The sequence below is a fragment of the Argiope bruennichi genome, chromosome X1 (genome assembly GCF_947563725.1).
Source record: "Argiope bruennichi chromosome X1, qqArgBrue1.1, whole genome shotgun sequence".
In the NCBI taxonomy this organism is placed as follows: Eukaryota; Metazoa; Arthropoda; class Arachnida; order Araneae; family Araneidae; genus Argiope; species Argiope bruennichi.
Genome location: NC_079162.1, coordinates 130,295,482 through 130,323,116, shown reverse-complemented (window position 1 = coordinate 130,323,116; position 27,635 = coordinate 130,295,482). Strand labels below are relative to the sequence as shown.

The 27,635-nt window shown below is 29.4% G+C and overlaps 1 protein-coding gene across 1 annotated transcript; it reads right to left on the bottom strand.

The window, feature by feature from the left end:
- LOC129959404 (uncharacterized) lies at window positions 1–27,549 on the bottom strand. Its single transcript, XM_056072222.1, has 6 exons — window positions 27,380–27,549; window positions 23,483–23,501; window positions 20,428–20,515; window positions 18,125–18,191; window positions 3,711–3,824; window positions 1–90 (listed from the first exon to the last, which is right to left on the bottom strand). Exons 1-6 carry the CDS (start codon window positions 27,506–27,508, stop codon window positions 1–3), a joined length of 507 nt encoding a protein of 168 aa, XP_055928197.1. The 5' UTR covers window positions 27,509–27,549.
- Window positions 27,550–27,635: the final 86 nt, after the last annotated feature.

Here is a 27,635-nt window from a genome sequence, read left to right as displayed (position 1 = left end):
TTAATGGAGGCCTTCTCTGCCTCCAGTACAGCACTCCTCCACAGCACAAAAAAATACTTTCGACATTAAAGATTCCCTTCTTTTGTCAATCTGAAAAAGAAAGAGTTTTTTTTTTTAAAAAAACATAATTATAGACACATAATAAAGAGATAGAATTCAGCGAACAAAAATACGTAAGCAGATTCAAAATTAGGGAGATTATGGTGAACTCCGAATAATTTTTATTTTTTTAATGCTTTTAAAGATGTTTAATGAATCTTTAGCATGAAAACTAATTGAGGGGTGATGATACTATTTGTTGAAAGGGATTGAGAATAAACAGACGGAAAGCATAATTTTCTTTACTCTAGTTGCAGAACAGAAGAAACAAATTATAACTCAGCAATCTACACACAAGAGTCTTGTCATTGCTTAAGATATAGTTAAAATCATGAGATCGTTGATAAAAAATAATGGGGAGGGTGATATTTTTTAGATCGATTTTTTTAAAGATAACCGCCGTTGATAACTAGTCGTTAAATTCAGATCAGTACACAGGGACAGAAGTTGAATCTTTTTTTTTTTTATTCATCTCGTAATACCAGCAAAATAATTTTAAATATCAGTAGACATTCACGCATTATTTCAGAAACTTACACTGCTTAAAAAAGTAGAAAGACAGTCGTTTTCTGTAAATTTTCTTTTATATTTTTATTCCGGCTAAGAGATTCTTTTGTAGGTTTTATTTACCAATGCTTTCTTTATTTTAATGTAAAAATGAAATACATACCACTATTTATAATTAAAAATGCGAAAATATATGATTCATAGTGTGTAAAAATAGTAGAAAGACACCTACTATTTTATTTTATGTGGTGGAATGTGTACGAGTAGAAGAGTAAATATATCCTTTTTTAAATCTATTTTTCTTCAAAAAAAAGTATTTTGTGAAAAATTTCACTGATGTTTTAATTACAGAATAAATAGATGTATAACCTTAAATGATTTTCAAAAAAGAGTCAGCCCCAATACAATTTCTTTAATTAAAAATCCAAACATAAACATAATAAGAAAGAATACAAGTAGGCTTAAAAAGTTGACGCCTCGTGAAGAAAGAAAACTTGCTCTTAAGCTTAAAAAGAGTAGTGTAAGTGTTGCAAAAGCACGAAATCAAGCAGGACTTATTCATGTGTTAAAGCAAATATTATACAACTGCATTCAAAAGTCCAAAATATCCTTTTTCAAAAAAACGGAGACAACATCCAAAGTGGAGGAAACATATATTAATAATCGTTTGTCTTGGGCTAAGGAACACATGTCATAGATCACAGAATGGACTTCTGTGATATTTTCAGATGAAAAAAGTATAACTTAGACGGTCCAGACGGTTATCAATACTACTGGCATTATCTGAAGAATGCAGAACAATATTATTCAACTAGACAAATGGGAGGAGGAAGTTTGATGGCCTGGTTAGCAGTTGGTTACATGGTTATGGAGGAAGAACAAGTTTGGTCTTTCTCAATGGTAAGCAGAAGCATATATACTACATTTATGTTCTGAATTCCGAGCTTCTCCCTTGTGGCTTCGAATTAGGAGAAGAACAGTGGATGTTTCAACAATATGGAGCCTCAATCCACAACGCCAATGGAGTTAAAAATTGGTTTGCTGCAACCTATGTGCAGGTTTTACCATGGCCAGCTAAAAGCCCCGATCTGAATATAGTAGAAAATATCTGGGCAACGCTTGCTCTTCGAGTACACGCTGGTGAGATTATTTGGATAATAGCTCTCTGAGTGAGTGGTATTAAATACCGCATGGGATAATTTTTGTCAAACAGAAATCCAATCTTTGTATGATTCACTTCCAAACAGAATATTTGAAGTCATGAAAGCTAATAGAAAGCGTATTCCTTACTAAAACCGCTTATATTTTGTTCTTTTTAAAATTGTCCTACTTTTTTTAGACGGTTTCAAATGAACGAAACCATTTTTAATGTCATTGATACTTTATCATGGTAATGACACTAATATTATTTTCGGTGAATGATCTAAAAAATAATTCTTATAAAAATAATTGCATTAAAAATAACAAAAATTCTTATTTTTTAACAATTCTTATTTTTTAACAGTTTTTATTTTTTCTTCTTTAAAAAAAGTAGAAAAAATAAGAATAAATGTTATTTTTGTTCTTATTATTCTTATTTTTTAACAAAAATAAGAACAAAAATAACATTTATTCTTATTTTTTCTACTTTTTTTACACCGTATACACCCGTCCTTTTCATTATGTATTTGCACAGTTCTCTTTCTATCATCTCCTTTGAAGTTTGATCTTTATTTTGAAATTAGAAATGATTTAGCTGCAAGTTTCTCTCAAATTTTTGACATCGCAATAATTTTGCGTAATGAATCAAATACTCTCGTAAAAAATGTAGTGTTTATTAGTAGAATCACATTTATCGTTAGAGTTGTTTTTATATATATAACATCGAAAATATTCCTTGCTTTTTGTATATCTTAAACCAGATCCAAATAAAAGACAAGAGAAAAGTCGCATTTATAATACAAACTATAAAGTAATGATGAATTTTTTAAAATTCAAAATTAAATTCATATCCAATTTACACAAAAATGAAAATGCAAGCTATGTTTTAAACCAAATATTTATGCTAAAGCTAATTTAACATAAGGATATCACGCAATTTAAGGTATTCAATAAACGAAACAATCAAAATCTTTATATCTTTGATAATAACAAATTGAATTTCGTTAAAATTATGAAAATCATTGATATAAAACACATAAAAAATATAAATATTTATTAAAATAATTATCAATATTTATTAAATTTAATTAAAAATTTTATTTTTATTAAAATTTCATGGAAAAATTTATTTTAACTGAATGAAGGGACAAAAGGTATGCCTAATTCACAATTTTCCATGACACCATGAAGCTACATGTGTTTCATTTAATCTGACATTTATATGTTTATTATCTGACATCATTAAATGAATAAAAGGAATAAATTAATATCATATAAGGAATAAATTGAGATCATATAAGGAATAAATTGAGATCATATATCTTGTGTATACAACGGAAATTTTATGACGTGTCATTGCAATGAAAATAATAGCTACAATACAACGAAATCAGTTGCACAAGTTTTATTTTTTATAAAACGAGCAATCAATCAAGTATTAATAAAAATAATTTCAATTAATATTTTTAACTAAAGAAAGTGCCCATCTAGACAGACTTATCCTAGTAACACTATGTCAGATCGGATAATCACAGATTTATTAAAGTAAGTTGTAGTAGAAATATATCGCGAATATTGGCAGAGTGCTGAAGAAATAAGCTATTTTTTTCTTCACATAAAGTTATATTGATGCAACTTCACAATAACATTAGAAATTTTGATTCATTACAAATGGATTTTCTTTATTCATAAGGTACAGGAATATTCTAATAAAAACTAACCAACAAAATCGGATTGAAATAAATAGTAACCCACTAACAGAAAACAATGCAATATCGAATATAAAATCAAAAATGCTGATAAGAAAATATTAGAAATAACCTTCAATTTGGTACATTAAGGGAAACATAAAGAAATAAATATAAAATAGAAATTGCAGACATGAGCTCCTTGAGTTTTGTAAGTAATGTATGCTAAATTTATATTATAATTTAAAGGATTCAAATATAAGAAGTAGAGCATACCGGGGGTAACATATGAAAAAATCTGATAGATGTCACTGTAATCCATGTTATGTCACATGTCAGTGAAATCCATGCTCGAGAAGGTGGATCTTCCAAGGACACTACATGATATTTCTGAAAATAATGTACATATGTATTATCAAAAATACTTTATTATTTTTTTGAGAAAAAGCTGGTCAAATTTTTAATGAAATATAATTTTTTAAAAAAGGAAATGACAGTTTAAAAAATCTTTTAAAACAGTATACATAATACTGTTTTAAGTAATACTGTACATTATACTGTATTATTTAATACAGTGTTATGTACAGTATTATTTACATAATACTGTACACAATATACAGTATATATATATATATATATATATATATATATATATATATATATATGTGTGTGTGTGTGTGTGTGTGTAAGGATTATTTTATGTGAAGCAGAATGCCGTTTCGAGGACAGTAAAAAGACTTTTTAAATTTTTAAATTAATTTTAATATCCATTCTGGGGAAGCATAATTAATCACAAGCAGAACGCGGCCAAGGCACATCCGCCAAAGCGTCCGCCACTCGTCTTATATAACATAAGATATGGATAGGGAAAATATTTTTTTACAGTGCTAATATATTAAGATTCTGATAGGGATTTCTGACGCATATCAATCGCAAGCAAGGGAAACACAGGTATCTTTAAAATCAATGTGCTCAGTGGACATTTTTCTATCCCTTGACGTTGAGCGTGTGAAAGTGTTGGCGTTTAAAGATTCAGCAATTTTATAAAGCTTCTCTTGAATTAATTAAGTAGAGAAAGTGGAATTGGATCAAGAAATAAGAGAATGGGCTTACTATGCGCTAAATTAAGATAAAACTTTGTAAATTGATTAGAATTGAAATCAGAGTTTAAAATACCATTACAATTTTTCTCCCACCGAAAGGCGTGGAGGTACGTCAGGGCTCTTGACACACAGCCATACCTTACAGTGGTGTTCAAGTAAGAAAAATTAAAATTTAAAGGCATATTAAAAGTGACACCCAAGTTTCCCTTACCTTTACATTAATATAAAAATCATTTTTGTACATGATTATATGAAGCATAAAAAAGGATAAAGTGATATCTGTGGAAATATTAAATAAACTTAAATATTCAACAACAACAACAATAATAATATTAAAATGTGCAATATAAAAATGATTTTCTGAAGAAACTCAATCTATTGTCTCTTAGTCTGTAATATTGTCTCTATTTGGTGAGGAATGTCTTTAAAGAATACTTGCACACAGTGTCCTTTAAATACTAGTAGAAGGCTCACCAAAATTATCTAATTGGATGTAAAGTAATGGAATAATAAATTGAACTTATATAATAATAAAATATCAATATAGTTCTGATTTTTGCATGTAACACTTCAATCTGAAAATAATAATATGAGATTCAAAATACTTTTATCATAAACATTAATATTCAAAACAAATGACATAAAAATGTGTAATTTTCAAAGAAAAACTTTAACCCACTAGTTAGTCAACTAGTGGTGAATAGTAAAACCTTGTCCACCAATTTCTAGTAGTGGGTGAAACTTAATGACCCAAAATTAGGACATCAAGAAGGGGGACGTAATTCGTATTCTCTTTCTACCCTCATCCAGGAATATTTATTTCCAAAGTGGAGAACAACATATCCAGGATAAAAATAGAAAGAGATAGAAATTAATTGTGAGGTTGACCCTATACTCACATCTCAATAAGACTGAGGTATTTGAATTTATGTTGTGATGGCGCCTATCATATCTCATCATGAAGAAAAGAAAAACTAACTCTTACGAGTGAAGACAACGGGCCAATCAGAGTTGGGGTTTATGTGGAAAATACATGGGAAATAAAAGGATATTTTTTAATTTAAATTATTATTCATGACTTAATTTTAATTTTTCTGGTGGATAATATGTTCTTAATTTTGATACATGGACAATATCAGTAGCCTTGTTTGTTAATGCGTATGGTTTAGTTATTTCATAATTTACATCTGAAATTTTAGTTACTATTTCATATGGACCTGGAAATACTGGAGATAATTTTCTACGATTTGGGTAATTAAATTCCTCATACATTACAATGTCACCAGATTTGAATGAAGAATCTATAAATCTAGCCTCATATCTTATTTTATTTTTATCATGATATTTTAAGTATCTTTAGCTAATTCTCTGGCTTCTTCTACTGGAAGAGATAGAATTGATTTTCAGTTAAGGGAGGAGAATAAGGTAAAGTGCCAACTAACAAATATGCAGGAGGAAATTTTGTAACTGAATGGGGTGTTAAATTATATTCATTGATTACTTGTTCTAAAAGTCTAGTCCAAGGAATTTTAGTAGGAGAAGAATTGACTTTGCACTTTAATTTAGTTACTATTCACTGGTTAACATTTTCACATTTCCCATCAGTTTGTGAATGATGTGAAGATGTTAACAGATGCTTGACTCTGTAATTTCTGTGGAAATGTTTGAATTAAATGAGGTAAAAGCACCATTTCTATCAGTTAATAATTTGGAAGTAACCTGAATTTGGAAAACTTGCTTTAATATATTAATATAAGTTTCACAATTTTCATTTTTGCAAGGAAAAGCCCAAACATATCCAGTCGCATGATCAATTACTATATGAAGAAATTTTTTTTTGTTGAATTGTAATAATTAAATCCACCAACAGTATCGACAGAAAGCCATTCAAAAGGCCAATCCGTGGAGGGCACAGTCTGTAAAAAAGTGCAATATCTTGAGTAATATCGGGCCAATAATACTGAGGAGTATTTAAATTTATCATTTTTTGAGCGCCTGGATGCCCGAATTGTTCATGAGCCGTTTAAAAAAAACTTTTCTCCCAAGAGAAAAAAGTATAACTATTTTAAACAAATTTTTCTTTTTAACTACATGTACATCATTAATATTTTTATATTTAGTATTATCTAAACTGTCTAAACTTTGATATTGTTTAATCTCATAATTCCAATGAATGCACAGAATGTTTGAGATATTGAGCGGTAGGATACCTTGATAACATATCAGCTTCAAAATTATGAAGTTAAATATTTAAAGGGAACAGCTAATCAAACATGCTTAATTTTAAAGACCAACAAAATAATCTTCCCCTTAAATTTTTTACATTTTTAAGCAAAACAAGAGCAGCATGACCAGTATGAATTATGAATTTCTTCCCATGTAAATAGTAATAAAATTTATCAAGAGCATCTACTATTGCTAAACATTCCAACTCAGTTATACAATAATTTTTTTCATAAGAACGTAAAGTTATTGAATGAGAAGATATAGGATGTAATTTACCAAAACAGTCAGGCTGTTTCAGAACAGCTCCAATGGCTACCTGAGATGCATCACAAAAAACATGAAGAGGTAAATTAGGGTTATATATTTGTAACACTGGTTTAATTATCAATTTATTTTTTAATATTTCAAAAGCTTTTTGACAGTCTCCTGTCCATTGCCATGGTGTTACTTTTTTAAGAAGAGTATTTAAGGGTTTTGTAATTTTAGTATAAGAATCAATAAACTTATTATAAACATTTACAGAGCCAAGAAAACCTTGAAGTTGTTTAATTTAATGTTTTCTTTTTCACACATTTGAAAAATCTGTTTTAAATGATCATAGTGTTCCTCTAATGAGTTAGAGAAAACTACTATGTCATTAAAATAGTACGTGCAAAATTTGAAAATTTATGTTTATTCAAAATTCTACGAATAGTTCTATTAAATACTGCAGGTGCATTTTTAAAGCCAAAAGGTAAGACTTGAAATTCATATAAACCTTCAGTAGTTACAAATGCTAATTTATGTTTATCCTGTTCATGCAAGGGCATATGCCAATATCCAGATGCAAGATCCAAAGTAGAAAAAACTTTAGCAGTACTTAATTTATCTAGTAAAGGATCTATTCTAGGTAGAGGCTCTGCCTCAGATTTGCAAAGGGAATTAATTTTACGATAATCAATACAAAGTCTACTTTTTCTATTTTCATCTCTCTTTTATATGCTAATGTTACATGGGAGGAATAATTACTAGTAGATTCTTTTATTAAACCTGCATCTAAGAAATTTTTATATTTGCTTATTTATTTCAATTTCATCTGTAGCAGAGGTTCTGTAACCCCTCTGTGACACTGGTAAAGCAGATGTTAAATTTATTCTAGGGGTTGCCATTCTTATTTTACTAACATCATATTTATTTTTTGCAAAAACATGAGAATATTTTGACACCAGAGATAACACAGGTTCAGACAGTTTATTTAGTCAGAGGTGGGAAAATTTCCTCTGAGGTTTTCACTACCTTAAACATATTATCACTTGTGTTATTATTTTCAACGATATGTAAAGACATATAATTATTATTGGTATGCAAGTTAGTAATAATTTTTCCATTCTGAAATATTTTATTTTTGTCAAAATCTATAATTAATTTTTATAAAGTACAGTCTGGAAGTCCTAAATGATATATGGTAAAGGATTATCCATAATATATAATTAGATTTTCTTATTTATTTGGGCAATTTTTAAATATATGTCACAAATTTGGGTTAATTGGAATGTTCCATGTGCTTGTTTGACTCTAATAGGGTTTAAATTTTTTTCTTGTCAAGTTTGTTTACAATATCTGCAGATATAATTGAAAGAGTGGATCTTGTATCAATAACAATATTTACATTACTATGAGGGTTATAAACATTGTCAAAGTTAGCTAGACTTGGCAAAGTTGAGATGTGTCCAGACACTAATAATTGTCATTTGCCAGGGGCCTCATTAGGAGAATTTTGTCACATTCCAGGATTTTCAGAACAGCTAAGAGGATTTTCTGTGCACGGTGAAGTCAAATTGGCTGTTATTGGAACATTTGTCATAATTTGGGGTTGATGAAAATAACATACTTCGGTCCAATGATAAGCATTTAGAATACTTTTTTTGAGTACAAATTATACATGGAAAAGATGGTAAGCTTTGTTGGTAATGCAAATTATGACCATAGTAATTGAAATCATTGGGTGTAGCCTTGGTTAATTCTGATAATTCTGACTAAAATTATTGGGAGCTCGAGGAGTAAAAAAATTTTGAATCTATAATTAAAATTATGCCTAGGTGTAAAACGTGCTGGTTGCCTTACTCTGATTGCACCTGACTGGGCTTGGTTCTGAAGATTCTTCCATTTTTAATAGTTTAGTTGTTATTGTAAGCCATTCTGTAGGGGTATTAGGAGCTTTTATGCTTACCAATTGTTTCAGTTGAGTTGGCAGTCCATCAGTAAGACATACTAAAATCAGTTGTGGATTAAGGCCCAACTGTCTGCCATAATTTAATTTTTGATGAAAATAATCAACTAATTTAGCATTTTTTTATTTCAATTGTGAATTTTTGTAGAAATTTTCAATTGTGAAAAGTCAGAAAAATTAACAATAGTGGGTTGAATAAACTGTTCAGTTAATACACAACATAACTCATCAAAATTATCAATATTTAAACAACTATTTATATAATGAGTTAAAGCTGACCCTTTTAGAAATTTAGCAATATTTTTAATTTTCCACAAATCAGTTTTGTTATTTTCTTGACAAATTTTGTTAAAATATCGGAACCATGAATAAATCTTCATCCCATTTTCGGGATCAAAAGGGATTATGGAGGGTTCTTGGGCTATTTGATCATTTTCTTCTTTATCAATTTTATTTTCTGAACTTTGAGGGCTAGACACATTTTTTTTATCTGTGTCAGTCATTTTTCCAGATCTTAACAACATTAAAGTATATTTCAAATAAAAAAAAACATTATAAATTTATGCATAAAATTTTAAAAATAAATTTGAGAAAAGATTAAAAATTCAATATTTTAAATAATACTAGACAAATATAATTTGCTATAATTCTAAAATTTAAAAATGAAAATAAAAATAAAAGAAAAACACACAATATAAATCTTGATTTTCACAGTTGAGTCGCGAAACACTAAATACTTTTTTGATGAATCATCACTTTTTGAATGAATCCCAAAAATGCAATTTTGAGCACTGGAACTGGTGGCTGCGGCAGGTGACTATTATTTTAGTGATGATAATATAACAAGTAAATGATGTCGTGATCGGGATTATTCAGCACAAGTAAGGAGCCAGAAATTTTTTATGACAAGGAGCCCCAACTCCTTGAAGATAAAAGGAGCACGCACATGACGATATGGAGCACAAACACAAGGGTATCTATTGAACAGCAGAGCAGGAACGTTGGATGAGGTCACAGGTTATCCATCGACGATGCGGTAACATGACGAATTTCAGTTGGAGAAAGCGTGGGTGGCCGCACCAATACCAAACCATGTTCGATGAGCTGCGGAGACGCAATGCAACTGCCTCACCCATGGATTTAATTTTAATTCTTTTAGTTCATTTGACAATTTTTCACAGGAAACTATCCTTGCCGACTAAATAATATGTAATGTTATTTTGGTTGAAGCAGAATGCAGGTTCGAAGACAGTGAACAGTCTTTTTACATTTTAAAATTAATTTTAATATCCATTCCGACAAAGCATAATTATTTACAAGCAGACACGCGGACAAAGCACGTCCGCCACAGCGCGACACAAAAGCAGAAAAAGGGAAGAAGAGATAAATAAATTATCCCTCGTCTTATACAACATGAGATATGAATAGGGAAAATACTTTTTTACAGTGCTAACATATTATTAAGATTCTGATAGGGATTTCTGACGCATATCAATCGCAAGTAAGGGAGAGATCTTTAAAAAAGAATGTGCTTACTCGACATTTTTCTATCCCTTCACGCTGCGCGTGTGAAAGTGTTGGCGTTTAGCCGATTCAGCAATTTTTAAAGCTTCTCTTGAATTAATAAAGTAGAGAAACTGGAATTGGATCAAAAAATAAGAAAATGAACTTACTATGGGCTAAATTAAGATAAAACTTTCTAAAGTAATTAGAATTGAAATCAGAGTTTAAAATATCATTACACATATATAAATTTGATTGAGGTCGAACGACTTTGAGATGAAAGAAGGCCATTGCTCTATATTCTAAAAATTGACGATTGTACAACACAATAGTCAAGTGATGATTCCAAACAAAGTTTAAATCGAATTTTATCAAAAAAAAAAAAAAAAAAATCTGACTTTGAAAAAAATCAAGTTTTAGAACTTGAACGATTTTGAGATTTAGGAAAAAAAACTTCGTTTTCTAAATATCGGCGGAGGCATAATCTAATAGTCACGTGATTGCCCGAGAGTGGTCCTACAATGGGTCAGATGGCAGATTTACGACCATAACCGTAAAGGCATCGGGCAGTCGAAACGGGGATTAGACTGAAGCTCTCCTAAAACCATGCCTCATAATGACTATTCGCTGAAAGCAATGAGCTGCTTATCTCAATGTGTATGAACCACATTTATTTCGCTCTCAGAGTTCCAAAGTAAAACATTTATTTTTTCTAAAAAAGGTTTCTGCTGACATTCAATATAGCAAATAAATTCCGCATGTGATATCCGTTAAATGAATATAAAGTCAAAAATACTGTTATATATTTAATATTTTTTCATGAATGAAAGGATTTGATATTCACAAAATTGAATTACCTGTGGCCGGTTAGTGTGAGAATTCCGCAGACGCGAAAGAAAGCTCAGTTAATTTAAACAGATGTATGACTTATTTTTAAGTGTTTTTAAAAATAAAAGTTATATTTTAAATAAATTATCAATGATAAATTTTCCATCATAGGTTTTTAAATACAACTTAGATGATGCATAGAATTTCACCCCCCAAAAATACTTTTTTTAAATGTGTAACAGAAAATCTAAATATTAGTATAAAGTATGTATCAGTGAATTTTATACATAATCAGTACTATGGTTGGCAGTATGGTAAAGAAAAGTTTTCCGTTTATTAAAATTTCTAAGTTTTTATTATAATATGAATTTCGTTATCAGTGTAACGTAGATTTCTCCTGTAACGGAAATAATTATTATGTTCACATTAAAATTTATTTTAACTGATTCCTTTTTTTTTGTCCCTCAATAAACCAATTTTTATTTTAAAATATTTTTTAACTCTAATGCAAAAAAATAAATTGCCACATACAAAGTTTCTAATTAAAAATTTTATTTTTTCTTTATTTATCTTTTGCTAAAAATTATTTGGAAGGTGCATAAAAGAGATATGAAATCATTGATTTTATAAACTCAAAAATATAATAAATCATAAAATTGCTATAAATTTGTTTCAAAAAAGGCCGCTAATACTAATTCTCAGTATCTAAAAAAATTGAATAAAAAGGAAATTTTGAAAATAAATTAATCGATGAAAAAGGGTTTTAACTGGTTTACTGTTACAACAATATTCCAATGCGTAATGTCTACATACTATTTTTATTAAAATTTTATTTTATTTTTCAGAGAAAGTTTTTAGAAACAAACATCGATTATATTAAAAAAATCATAAAATCTCATTAATTAAAAAATATTTATTAGGAAAATAATAGTATCCCCAAATTACAATTTTAAATGTTAAAAAAATATTCTATTGTAAGTTTCTTAGCTACAAATTGATATCGTTATAGGCACAGTAGAATGCGGTGATCGCGACTCTCCAAACTGTATAGTTTTAGTTGTTAAAAGAATTTAACATTAAAGTTAATATATTATTTCGATAATATAAATAATAACTATATATTATTACCTTAATAATTTTATCTCCTCCCCCTTTTGTGTATTTTACTATTTAACAAAGTAATCCAGAAGAGAACCGCATAATCAATTTCATTCCATCAAGATAATTTTCGAAAAAATCTGTCTCCTGTTGCTTAAATGTTCAAATATACAATTTATAAATAAAAATAACGTTATAGGAATATTAGTAAAAATGATATTCTCTATGGCTTGCTTATTCTTTAAGTGTAAAAACTAAGCTGAGTCTATAAGATACTCCTAGATAACGCGCATAGTACATAAAATTAGTTTACACTAGTTTAATATATAAGTTAAATAATTCCCAAGTTTGGTTTTTGCAGATCATTAAGAAAACTTTAATAAATCTGATGAGTTAAAAACAAAATTGGAAGCTATTCGAACAAAATTAAATCAGCTGATAATATAATTTAGTTTAATTTATAAACAGAAAAGGTATACCATCTAAGAGATTCCTATACTCCAAATATCTGATTTTATTTATATCAATAAATGATAAGTATAAAAAGTTTTCTTTAACCATTTACTAAAACAGATAGAAGGTTTCATATATATCTTATGCTTAAAATGAACTAAAATGTTCATAGTATCAATCGCAACTCATATATAAACGCATTAATAAATAGTGTTATTTAATTGCTTTTTTTTTTTTCTCCCTGGAAAATGTTTTATCCGGTCAGCTCAAAATTTCCTCAGTCAATCTTTTTGAGTTCCCACAGAATTAATCGACGAAGCCATCAATCATTGTCAGACAACTCAAATTCCCACAGAGAACATCTGCTGACAGAAATCAGATTGACACCTCCGAAAGAAGGAGTGTAAAGAAGGAAAAGAAAGGGTGCCCCCTGCAGTAACGCCAGAAACAGACGTTCAGCCTTAATTTCCCATTCCCATAATTGAAGTCATAAGGGGTAAGGGAGAAATATGCGAGTGATTTGAAAAGTGAAGTACCAGCTATTCTTAGAATTATAGAATCCTTGAAATCATTCGAAACAGCATTTCATGGCAATTGGGGTTATTCACAGTTAGTGTTTGCAAGTCATTGCTTGGTCATTGGTATCAGTGATTTCTTGACTTCAGTGACTTCGCATTGAACAATATCAGTGTCCCATGAAGATAATTTCTAATTGCTTATGCCATGATATCTATTGGCATTTACTTTTTTGCCGCCATGTATTGGTAAAATACAGAAGTAAAGTAAAAATTTTTAAAAAATAACATTTTTTTATTTTAATATTTTCTGAAAATGCTTTACTCTAATAAATAAATGATTTCGAGAGAATATCTGAATTCAAACTTTAGCACAAATAAATAAATAAAGTCAATCACACTTCATACAAATTAACGATTTTTAATGTGTTTTATTATTGCGATTGACATCAGTAATATTTAACTCATTTTATGCATTATACATATGTGTGTGTGTAACATTATTTTGTTTGCAGCAGAAGGCAGGTTTGACGAGACGTTGTATTTTTAATTTCATTTTATTCTCTCTCTACCACCATCCAGGAAAGCATAATTTATTTACAAGAAGGCGCAGCGGGGCACAAAAGCAGAAGTCAGAAAGTAAGGGCGAAAGGGGAGAAACAAATGATCACTAGCCTTATATAACATGGGATTTCAAGCCACGTGCCGATGGAGTATATGTTTTGGCCTTTGACAAGGGCAAAGAAAGTATCACTTTCATTTGATACGTAGTACTGATGGCGCATTATTTTTTACAAAGAAATTAATTAAACCGAAAGTGGAATTGGATCACGAAATAAGAGAACACTTCACTTTGGGCCAAATTAAGACAAAACCTTGGAAATCAATTTGGTTTAAATTAAGAGTTTAAAATATCATTACAATTCCCCCACCTCCACCACCACAATACGTGGAAATGCATTAAGGCCCTCGACACACAGCCATACCTTACAGTGGTGTTCAAGCAAGAAATATTAAAAGTATATTGCCGAGTAAGTTTAATTTAAAAGTATATTGAAAGTGACACCTGTTTCCCTTACCTTCACATTAATAGAGAAATCATTTTGAACAAAATTATTTAAAACATAAAAAAGATAAAGTGATATCTGTGAAAATATTAGACAAATTTAAATATTCAACAACACCAAAATAATAATATTAAAATGTATAATATCAAAAATGGTTTTCTGCAGAAACTCAGTTTATTGTCTCTGACTTTGTAAGATTGTCTCCCTTTGGTGAGGAATGTTTCTAAAGAATACTTGCACACAGTGTTCTTTAATAGTAGAAGGCTCACCAAAATCATCAAATGGGATAGAAAATCATGGAATAATAAATTGAACTTACATTCATATATTTGAAATAAATCATTTGGAAATGATAATAATTGCAAAATTCAAAAATATCAAATGAAAAACTTGGAACTAAAAGTAATAAATTCAAAATTCAAAGATCTCAAACAAAACACTTGTGAATGAATGTAAAAACACAAGACTCAAAATACTCATATGATTAATCTTTAGGAAATATATAAAAATATTTGGTAACTGAAGAAAATAAAAAAATAAAAAACATTCGTATTTTGTAAAAAACATGTATTTGGACACATTGATAATAGAGGGTAGCTTAATAACTGTCAGGGGTATAACAATTTCCCCTGAGGTATTTCCTTCCCTTGTCTAATTATCATGTACCATTAATTATTAAGTATATAAGGATTTTGGTATGTTACTTTTTTCGTTCACAAGATCTGAATGCATAATTTTTAAATAATAGATTTGAAAAAATTTAAAAACACAATATTTTATAATAGAAAAATGCAATTTAAAATAAAATCAAAAGTTTAGAATATAAATCTTGAATTTAATCCGTTGAGTCAGCTGATGGTAGCTTTTTTTTTTAAACACTAATAACTTTTTTGATGAATCATAGTACAGGCTGGAACTTCTTGGAAGATTAACAGCACAAATACAAGGGAAACTTTTCAGCACTGATTAACTGGAACTTCTCTATGATGACCAGGGGCACACAAACACAAGGGTATTGAGCCGGAGCGTCGGATGAAATCAACGGTTAAGGCAGGAGTCATCATTCGTAGAATTTCAGCGACGTGGTCGGATCTGAAGACGCTATACCACGGGAGGTAACCCGACAAGGAAGCGGCCGAGCAGCACGGAACCATCTTCAGATTACGGGGAATCAAGGAGCAGTACCGTTAACATCAAATTGCCTCTCATTTCGGGGATTTAATTCTTTTCATTCATTTGAACATTTTTTTTTTCACAGGAAACTATCCTTGCCGACTAAATAATATGTAATGTTATTTTGGTTGAAGCAGAATGCAGGTTCGAAGACGTTGAAGAGACATGTTATATTTTTAAATTAATTTTAATATCCATTTCGCGAAAGCATAATTATTTACAAGCAGAGACGCGGACAAGTTACGTCCGCCACACCTCGACACAAAAGCAGAAGTAAGAAAGAAGGCGAAAAGGACCGAAACAAATGATCACTAGTCTTATATAACATGGGATTTCCGGCCACGTGCCAATTCAATACAAGTAGTGACCTTTGACACCTTTTCAAGGACACCGAAGGATCACTTTCTCTTGATACGAAGAGTGATGACGCAGTACTTTTTACACAACTTCAGTTGAATTAATTAAACCGAAAGTGGTATTGGATCAAGAAATAAGTGAATGAAATTACTATGGGCTAAATTAAGATAAAGCTTTGGAAATTAATATAATAAATAATATATATATAAAAGAGCTTAAAATATCATTACACGCACGCACACACACACATATATATATATACATAACTAATTTTATGTACTATGCGAGTTGTATAATAGACTCAGCTTGACTTAATGAATAAACAAGACATAGATAGTAGCATTTTTACTAATGCCGCTATAACAAGTCTTTATTTTTAAATTGTATATCTGAACCGTTAAGCAACAGAAGACAGATTTTTTCGAAAATATTATAAATAAAATCAAATTCATGTGGACCTCTACTATATTACATTGTTAAAGGGAAAAACAAAGGAAGGAGGATACTTTTGCGAATTATGGTTTTTAAAACCCTTTATGGTTTTGTCGAACAGTATTTTGAAATTATAGGTTTATTTATAAATATGAAAGTATTAAGGTTATTACATATAATCATTATTTATATTATCGAAATAATATATTAACTTTAGCGTTAAGTTCTTTAAACTCCTAAAACGATATAGTTTTAAGGGCCACAAACACCGCAATTTGCTATGCCAAACTTATACAAGATACAAATTTGTAAAAAAAAAATTCTATGAAACACAGCTAAGAAAATTACAATAGAAAATTTTTTTAAAAAAATGTAGCATTTATTTTAAAATTTAACATTGATAAATTGAAGATACTTTTATTTTGCAAATAAATCTAATAATTAATGAGATTTTATGATTTTTTAAAAATATAATCGATGTTTGTGTATCTTATTAAAAGTTTCTATGAAAAAATAAAATTAAGTTACAATAAAAATAACATATAGACATTACCCACGGGAATATAGTTAACTGACAGTCAAAAGACAGGTTACAACCCTTTTTCATCATTTCCTTTATTTTCAAAAATTTAGTTTTTATTCGTTTTTTTAGATACTAAAATTTAGCATAAACGGCACTTTTTAAAAAAATTTATAGCAAATGTATGAATTATTATATTTGAATCTACAAAACCAATAATTTCATTTCTTTTTTATGTACCTCTAAAATAATTTTTAGCATAAGATAAATAAACAAAGAATAAAAATAATTAATTAAAAACGTTATTGAAAAATAGCATTTTTTTTTTTCACATTAGAATTAAAAATGCCTTAAACGAAAAAATTTATTTATAGAAAAAAAAAAAGACAAGAATCAGTTAAAATAAATAATTTTAATGCGAATATTTTAAATTTTTTCCCCTAAGGAGTAATCTACATTACATTGAAAACGAAAACACTTTTCCTTATCATACTGCCAACCATAGTACTGATGATGTATAAAAATCACTGTTACATATCTTATTCCAATATTTGGATTTTCTGTTATACATTTTAAAAAAGTATTCTCATTCAGATGAATTTATATGCATCATTCAAGAAGTATTTAAAAATCTATGATGAGGACTCAACCATAATTCCTGCCAGTGTTGCTGTTGCGAAGATCCAGAATTCATATTTTTTTGTTTGGCGTAGAGAGAGTTGGAGTAGACGGTTATAGTGTTTTCATCCTTTTCTTTATACACTTCATATTGATCTCGTGAAAAGCTCATATTGCTTGGGATAAAGAGAAGAGATAGTGCGATATCGATGATCGCACACATATTTGGCGTGTTTGGCAAGTTTTCTGGATGTAATTTTCAAACGTTAACTGCCCAATTTAATTTCTCTGAAAAATGTCTGACTTTTCCCTGATATCCCTAATTTCCGGATCAATCATCACCTTAAATTTCCTTTTCTTATGCTATCAAATTTAGTTGGTTATGATTTGATCTCTCTAATCATTCGGTCTAATAATACATTCAACAGTATAAGCACATAACATAAAAAAAAAATATGGATTTCTGGAATTTAGTTTTAGATGATTCTACATCTAGAATATCATCCATTTTAATACAAACAAAAAATATATTCTAAAATTAATAGAAGGATTATCTAATCGAAATCCAAGATTTTTTAATGAACATACCGGTGCTGTTGTAAGATCTTTGCTGTAGGTGCCTTCATCAGGATCATCTTCAATCATTGCGGGCCAGCTGTAAAGTTTAAAGTATATTGATCATAGCTCTCAGATTTTCAACAACTAATTTGTTTCACAATGAAAAATAGAGGCTTTATGATAAATTCTTAGTGGCTGTACCAAAAGTCTATTCTATCGTCAAATTTTCATTTTACACTTCACCTTATAAATAATAAAAGCATAAAAAGAGAAATTCTAACGATGTCATTTAATTAGTAACTATAACATCGCAACCATAACCCATACAGAAGCAGATTCTAGCAGGATTTCATGAAATCCAATTTAATCTCCTTCTCGTAGACGAAATCATGCGGAAGTTTTAAAATACTGAAGCAAACAATATACACATCTACTCAAAAAAGAAACAACAAACGAGATACACATGCAAAACGGTGAATTAAAACACACAATTTACATACGAGACAGAAGTTGCATCGCCGAATGGAAATGGGTAACCAAAATTAGCATAAAACGCATTTCACAATAACCAGTAACACCTTAAAAAATGGGTTTACCGGATGTATGCTTCAGTTCGCAAGCAGCGATAATTCCTCAAAATCAGATATAGTAAAAATAGTTAAAGCGGAAAACATCAGTAGAAGAACAATTTGCAAGATCAGATGCGTTGGTGGGCGGGCGGTATGTTGTAAGCTGGTGCAAGACAATCTGCTGTTGCCAGAGAGCTGAATGTTCCTCGTTGTGAAATACATAGACTGTGGAACCATTATCAAAGGGATCAAAACCCCAGAAGAAGACCTATTGCAATGTATCTGACGCCGAAGGGCACTAACAGCGTGACAGCTGGTATCGCAGTTCCCAGCTGCAGCAGGAAAGCCTATGTTCCGCCAAATTGTATCGCTTAAACTGCATGAAGGCGGACTGTTAGTACGGCGACCTGTTGCTTGAATGCCTTTGTTTTCAGAGCGCGGTTGCTTTGCGCCCACGTCCTCTTTAAGGATGAACCTCGATTTAACATCCAGAACAATTCTCAAAGGACAAATATATGGCGGGAGTTAGGGACACACTATCGAACTCCAAACATTGTCGATTCTTATGTTCCGTCACAGTTGTCCGATACTGCGAAGAAATCCTACAACCTACTGTGCGCCTTTTTATAGCTGCAATAGATACTGACGCGATATTTATGGACGATAATGTTCGCCTGCATAGAGCCACAACTGAAGCGGAATTATTTAGAGTGAAAAAATTCCATAAATGGCGTGGACTGCTAGATCACCGGAGCCAACTTCCATAGAGTATATGTGTAACACGTTGAGAAGATGGATTGCAGGCAGCAGTGTGCAGCCGGGCATCCTCCATGAACTCCAACAAGCGTTGCCACTGTCAAGGATGCACTTCAGCTAAAGTATCATATTCGTTATTAGCGTTGTGTTCCCATTGTACATTTTTCCTATAAATTGAAGCTGTAATATATACATTTTCGTATCAATAAATATTGTTTGATATGTTATCCAGTAATGCCACACTTACCTCGAGTACAGCTTTCACGCATAGCTATTAAATAGTTTTTGTTTTATTCCAAGCTTTACATATGTTCCTTATTTTTTGAGCTGGAGTGTATTGTTTTTATAAATGACTTCTCTTGTGCTTCAAAAAACCAAAATGATGTTTAACAGGAAGAAATATTAAATATTGTTTTAAGAATATTTTTAAACAATGCCATTAAATTTATTTTGTGATTAATATCCACAAACCCGATTTTTTTTCCCTTGCTAAAGTAGTATCAAGAGAAAAGTCCTGGAAGTACGAAAGAAATGCAGGATAATATTATGCAAACATAGATAATTCAGTTAGCACATTAGTAACCTAAAATCACTATCCTTTTCTGCAAGAATATCAAATTTTATCAGAAATATTTCAAATATCACTTTTTGGAAACGATTGCACATTGTTCATATTAGCAAAATTTTTTTAAAGTGAGAAATGATTTTAAATAAAGAATTTTTCCGACAACTCTTAAAGAAAAATATTTTAAAAGTTACTGAATGATTATTGCTTTAATTGTCTTAAAATAAGGCCGACTTTATAGAACTAAATACAAGCTTCAGAAAAAGGCAATACTTATATTTATTTTAATTGTCCAAAATGAAGAAAAATTAGGACTAATGAAACCCATCACAATTCAAAGATTCATAATCCCCCTTCTTCAAGTACCACCTACAAACTCGTGCTATCCGCAATATGTCAGCCTTCTTTATAAATTTATTTTGGAAAAAGAAAATATAAATTACTATGGGTATCCGAAGACCTTCGCCCATACGAGGGTCCCTGGTTTGTACTTCTGCTCCAAACAACACGCTCCAGTGCTGTTCTCATGATCTAAAAGAAAAAAATATATAATCATAATTAGGAACCTTCAATACAGCAGGAAATATAGCATAGACATGTTTGAAAGCATCTGCAACTAAAATTAATGAAATTATATAATCACTTTTCATTTATAAACTTTGGAGGGATTGAAAAAGGAAAAGAAAGTTGCCGAAAGAAGAGATTTTGGCATTTTTGAAGGAAAAATAGATCATAAATAAGCACATAGAAAATGCAATTTACAAAATTACATTAATGTTCGAGCAATCGAAAGGCTTTTACAAGAAATAATAATATAGTAAACAGTTCACAGAAAATTAACAATTATATGATTAAACAACATATATATATATATATATTGTTAGCCGATTAAAAGTGTTCATCAGAAAGTGCGATGCAAATTTAAAAGTACATTGCAAGTTTCTATTATGATAATGAATATCTCGTACAATAATAACGGTATAATAGATGCATGAAGTAAATTTTAATTTCAAAATCCAATGAATAAAAGCAATTTCAGTTTTTAGCAGAGCCACAATGAATTAAAAATGCTACCTAGTTAAGGCATAGCGTTAAAGCCAAAATGATCAAGTTCAAACGTACGTTAATTGTATTACTGATGTAAGAAACATTTCCACAATCATGCCACAGTTATCTCGAATTGCTTTTCTCGTGTCATATTTTACTAACCTCTTCGCATACCATAATGTGTCTAGCATTAGCGTCGAATTATTGAATTTTTAGTTTTGAATCTGAATTTAAATGAAAGTAGTCTTAAAATTGCAAAGATCAGTTGGGAAATTGTCAATATTTTAAGTGCTTCTTATATTGTAAGAAATAAAAGGACAAATATCTCAAATGAGGCGTCTCTTCTAATTATTTAGTTAAGCAGATCAAATGTTTCAGATATAACTTTATAAACTTAGCAGGTGCAGTTTTTCTGCGTCTGTTAACTTACCGGTTTTTGAATGATGGTTGGCAGTCAAAAGAATAATAAATCGATAGCAAGACTTCCATCGAAAACAAAAATTATCTAGAGTATTGAGAACGGTTACCTAGTCAAAATTAAGAAACAAAAGAAAGAAAAATTAAGAAGTTCAGAGATGTGGAAACTTCTACCAAACTTTTCCTTTCACCGCAGTATATCTCCCAAACCTAACACCGATTAGATTCGCAGTCATTTGAATGAATGGATATGCGCAGATGTACTATATCACAATGCAAGGTAATATGAAACAAAAATAGTGAGCTCATGAGATTTGATGCAATGTTTAGTTCCCATGAAGAAATGTCTTGACTAATAGTAAAATCTAATAATTAGATTCAGCAGCAGGGACATTTGGCCTTCGATTATAGTTTTAGTATTTGCTTTTTCTATATTCCAAGTCATTTTCGATGAAATTTATTTTTGTCTCAACTCCGTACAAATCTGGAGCTAATTTGGAAGCGCTATCAGTCGGCCACCTCGGTTTCCAGTTAACTCTTCTTTTAAGTTTTGAGTGAGGAAAAAATAAATAAACCGCAAGTAACGCAAGAAGTGAAGACTAACACAATTTAAAGATAAATATGAAGAAATCTGTAATTTTTTAAAATTATCCTCACTTTTTAAATGCTCTGTTTTAAATCTAACCTGTCTGCATATGTTTCTTAATTTTTTTTCTACTAGCAATAGAAAAGAGAATTTGAATCCCCGCAAAACATTATCAAGAAGTTTAATCTTACCGGGATAGAAGAATCCAGTAATAATAAAAGAATGCGTGCATTAGTTCCTCTCATAACTGGTTGGAACTTTCATAAATATATATGAAAAAATTAAAAAAAAAAAAAAAACAAAAAAAAAAAACCGTGAAAAATCGCCCATTACTTGGCGGGATTTCTAAAATTTCCTGGCAGAATGGACATGACAATTCTAATAGACAAGATGCGAAAGCAAGCCGAATGTTGGCACGCCTTGTCTCCCACCAAAAACAACAAATGCAACACTCTTTCATACATCATTCTAATACAATTATCTTTCCCAAGACAAGTAATACGGCACAAAAGCCTTTCTGCATACACAGCATTCTTCAACACGCATTCATTCACATTTTCAACAATACTAATAGCATCGTAGATCATTATGAGTACATATTAGTTTTATATTATATAAGTAAAAGAAATTCACCTGAGAAAATGTTATCCACTACCGTCAAAAAGTGAAAGGATTAAATGCAACAATCATAGGATTTGAAGTAACATTCACTTCTATTTACGCCAATCGAAACTAAACACGTGCCGAGATTTAAAACGTGCTGAGCCGGGGCCTCCGAGAAAGCAATAAAATCGTTTCATATTTTGGATTATTTTCATCGCTGCGGCCCCGACTAAGCTTGGGCCGAAATGCTCTCTGCTGAACTCGGATAACACAACTAGCGTACTTATGAATCTTAGAGGTAGCGCCAAATAAATGGGCGAACATTTCTTTACATTACCCCCCCCCCCCCAAAAAAAAAAGATTCTACGAATTTTGAGCTAAGAAGCAAAAATATGGTTCTTCAAATTGTGAGCGAGCGCTTACCTGATATATTCTAATTCTTCCACTGAACCAAGCATAGAGTAGAATGTATTCTGATGTGGGAGTATTTAGAGGCGGGTTCTATTGCGAGTAATCGGTCTAACAGATAAAATATCTGCCCTGGATTCGGAGGAAGATACTCATGCTACAAATTAATAGATTTGCAGGTTTTGGATATGGAATTTATGGCAATGCAATTGAAGGGTACGAATTCTTTCTGAACAATATGCATAAGTAATTTCTAAAAATATTACAATAGCTTGAATAAAAAGTTATTTCATTTTATTATATATTTCATTTTAATTTTTTTAAATTTAAAACCATTGCATTAAGCAAATCTAGAAATGTATCCTTTTATAAATTAAAAATTTATGTATGCACAAGAAAATTTAAATTTTTAAATTAAATATTTAAATAAAACTTACCCTGTTTGATTCCCATCATCTGAAATAAAAAAAAAATCAAATTAGTACAATAAAAATATCACTACTATCTAATGGTAGAAGGATTTTTTTAAATGATTCAAGCACTTTATATGAATAAATGGATGGATTCAAGGAAAAGTTAAGATTTAAGAAAGCAGAATGATTAAATTTTAAAAGTCTATTACTTTATACGCATTTTACAACATTTACATAATTTACCTCGCTTGTTCAACTTAAAGTCGAAAATATATATGATATTATTCTTCTGATCCATGATAGAATCATTTCAACTTGCAGAATTCATAAAATTATCACATAAAAATTGCCAAAAGATAATTTCTAAAAATAAAAAATTAATTCCAAATATATCTTTTAAGACAGAAAAATTTTACCACATCCAAAATCCGATATATTATTTCAACATATTATTAGCATAAGGAATTTGGAAAGCAATACATACAGCATTTACGTTCTTAACATTACCATAAATATCTGAAGCAAACCAAAAAAAGATATTATTAAGAGGATTGGAGATTTTAATAAAACTGATGTGTAATGTGACATTCTGACTGCCGCTCTTTTTGTTTTACTCACAGGAGCAATAATAAGACATCTTTAAAAGAATATTACAAAACATTATAACAGCAACTGTATAATATATTTATAATATTTTTGATATTATTAATACATTAATCAAGAACACAACCATTTCAAAATGCATTCAGAAAATATATAAATAGATTTATATATCAAGCTGTACTTGGAATCGAAGCTTTTCATGTTTTTTGTTGTTGCAGCTCTGAATAATTAGAATTTCAGGACAAAGGAGAAAAGAAAATTCAACATTCTTCAAAACACGTCTCAACAGATTACAATAAGATTTTTTAATGCGATACATAAACTTGACAGCCTCTTCCAATCTAATATTTATATAGCATTCCAATTAAAACTTTATTTTCCTGTTGTATTATACTCCAGTAAAAATGATTAAGAAATAAATCAGCCTGTAAAGGGAAGACTTCTTTTATGTCTTCTTGCTTTTATCTAAATAGTTAAATATCCAAAAACAGAAAGATGGTGTTTTTATTTATAAATTTTGAATTTTATTCAAAATTATATTTGAATAAAATTCAAATTAATTATATATAAATTATTAATATATTTATAAATTTGAATTATAAATATATTAATAATTTGAATTATAATATATCAATATTATTTATAAATTTGAATTTTATTATTAAATTTTTCTTCGTTTGAGCCTGAGCTTCTCTGCTACCTGCATCTGCAGGAGCTCAGTGTACCAGATTCAAGTAGAAAAAAAATTTATTATTGGAATTGATGATAAAAGATTAAAAAGTAAAATTTTAAAATATCAAGAAATATTAATTAAGATCTCAAAAAAAGTCAAAGAAGAAATTGTGTAGTCATCAAATAATTTGAAACGGAGAACCTTTCAAATTTTCATGCTACACAATTCCATGAGTAAGAAAAGTACATTTTTGAAATTATGTCTGTCCATCTGAATATAATAACCAATCTGAATTAAGTGTATAAAATTTGGTACATCATATTTCAAATTTCTAGTTTCCTAACAAATTTTGAAAGAAATCGTTGAGAGAATGTTGTCTGTCTGAATAAATGTTGACACAAATAAATACAAAATAGAGTTAAATCGATAAATATCAGTACATGGATATAGCATCAAAACTGTAGATTATCAAATTTAGACCACCCATCAATGGTTTGCCTATCTGTACTTTCTTGTGCAAGAAATTTTCGAAATGCATGTAGGCCTTTGCAGCTAAAACTTGTGATGGAATGTAACTAATTTTTATTTATAAACTTAGGAAGATATGATAGATCAAAAATACACAAAAAAACATAATATTAAAAATTTCATTAATGTGCCAATAATCAAAATGCATACACGGGAATGAAAAATATAGTATTGTACTTGCAGAAACTAACTAATTAATCACATCAGGGTTATTATACTCATCGTCAACAGTTTCAATTCAATCTGCTGATCTTCCGTATATATGTCATTAGGATAAAAATCTTTTCTTGGATAATATTTTCAATATAAAAATTTTGAATAAAACATACAAGTCAAGACAAAAGAATTTTAAACAATATACCATTTATCGTCTAAAATTCTTATTGTCTACTTTTAAATAAGATTAAAATATAAATTGAATCACAAATTTTAAAAAAATTAAGGACTAATTTTTATTGTAAGTTAATCATTTCTTATATTAGCCCTACAAATTTTGTTCACAAATATAAAAATAGTATAAAAGTTGTCTCCATTTAAGCAATTACTTAAGCTAGCTTTTAAACATTGGTAAATCACTACTTTAAAATAAACAACAGTAATGTCAACAGGCATAATGAAATTTAAAAAAAAAAAAAAAAAATACTGGTAGAGACAGTACAAAAAAAAAATAACTTGTAATTTTCTAATCAAATGAATAATTAATGAATAATGAATCAATTGAATATTTTATAAATGAATACTTTGAAAAGTTGACAAGATGAATACTTTTTCATATCTCATATAATAAGAGTGCAAAATTTGGCTGATTTTGATAGTTGTTTCAAAGGAGATGCGAGACATGCTCATATACATATATAACCAGAAAAAATTTTATTGGTATTAAGATTATATCAGCTTCCAATACTATTTGCATAAAATTTAACTTCCTATGCTGTTTTTAATCTGCATGTGAAATTTGACTTATTATTTTTAAAGTTTTAGTTATCAAAGTCTCCAAATTAGGAATTAATTTACGAATAACCTGTACATTTTTCTCGATATTCAAGCCAGTGCAAATGTTTAGGCTTTTATGTACACTTGTCTTAAATGTATCCATTTCAATTAAATTTCCATTACAAAAGCTTCCCTTTAAGACAAAAATATCACAAGTAAAAATTTTAATCTTGAGATTGGATTGTGTGTTATATTACACTTTAATAAATAATGAAATTTCATTTGAATCTGTGCAATAGTATATAAAATCAAGAATTCATAAGTTATCTTTTTTTTAATACTTCGATTGCAGACACTTTTACAAAATTAATACTAAAAAGCAAACTTTTATACCAAACCTTTATAAATTAATAAAAATTTACTTTGGCATATTTCTTCAACTCCAGAAGTTAAAAACCAGATTACTTTCATGGATTGAATCAATATTTTAAATAAAATTAGAATTGGTATTATTCTTAGTGAATCAAAAAAGTTAAAGATTTTGTACCCCAGTGGATACAAATGATTACAGTTTAATGGATACACAATTAACAGTTTCAAATTCTTTCAATAAAATTCCCTACATGAAACAGTACCTTTTCAAAGAGCACGAGTTATTTCGTTTCACAAAAAAAAAAAAAAAAAAAAAAAAAAGGATTAAGTTCTTGCGTAAGTGTTACATTATGCAAAAACAATCTGCAGAAATTAATAATAAAAAAATAAAAAAAAACTTTTTTATGTACAACTTGAAAACACAAGCACAACAAACAGCTTCATAATATCATACCAAAACCTTCTCAATGAATCTGGGTTTGTTTCAAAGAAAACAATTATCACTTGGTTATTGAAAATTATAAAAAAAACTTTAGGTTCTTACACAAATTTAATCATATAATGGCAGCCATATGATAATATAATTAAAACATTTAAAATTAATATGCTAGCCATGGGATATATATGTAAATGAAACTTGTCATACAAATGATTCTAGAATACTCAAAAATCTATATTTCGATAAAACGAAATTGAATTATTTAAATTCCTAGCATTTGTAACACTAAATTATTAAAAATTTCAAATAAAATAAATAGCCTCGGCTAGCCAATATCATAGACTTCAGTATAAAAAAACTTGGGGGTACTTACCGCTTTAGAAGTATTGATTGTCTGAATGCAGAATGATGAGAAAATACGTACAGAAAATGTGAAAATGAAATATGAAGAGAAAATAAAGAATGAATTGAAGATACGAAGAAAACAATTGCGTATCATCATGTTTAAGATTAGCGTGCGATCCGCCGAAGATTTCGAGACGCACTGACTGGTACAAAAGAGATAAATCAATACTGCAGATGTCTGCCGAAGAGACGCTCAAGGAGAACGAACAGTCCATTATAATCGT

Excerpts from the sequence above, each read along its gene's own strand:
- LOC129959404 (XM_056072222.1), bottom strand. The coding sequence starts at position 27,508 with ATGATGATACGCAATTGTTTTCTTCGTATCTTCAATTCATTCTTTATT. Across the intron at positions 18,192-20,427 it reads AAGGTCTTCGGATACCCATA|CTGGCCCGCAATGATTGAAG; the intron begins GTAATTTATATT and ends TAAACTTTACAG. Across the intron at positions 91-3,710 it reads TTTTTCATATGTTACCCCCG|ATTGACAAAAGAAGGGAATC; the intron begins GTATGCTCTACT and ends TTTCTTTTTCAG.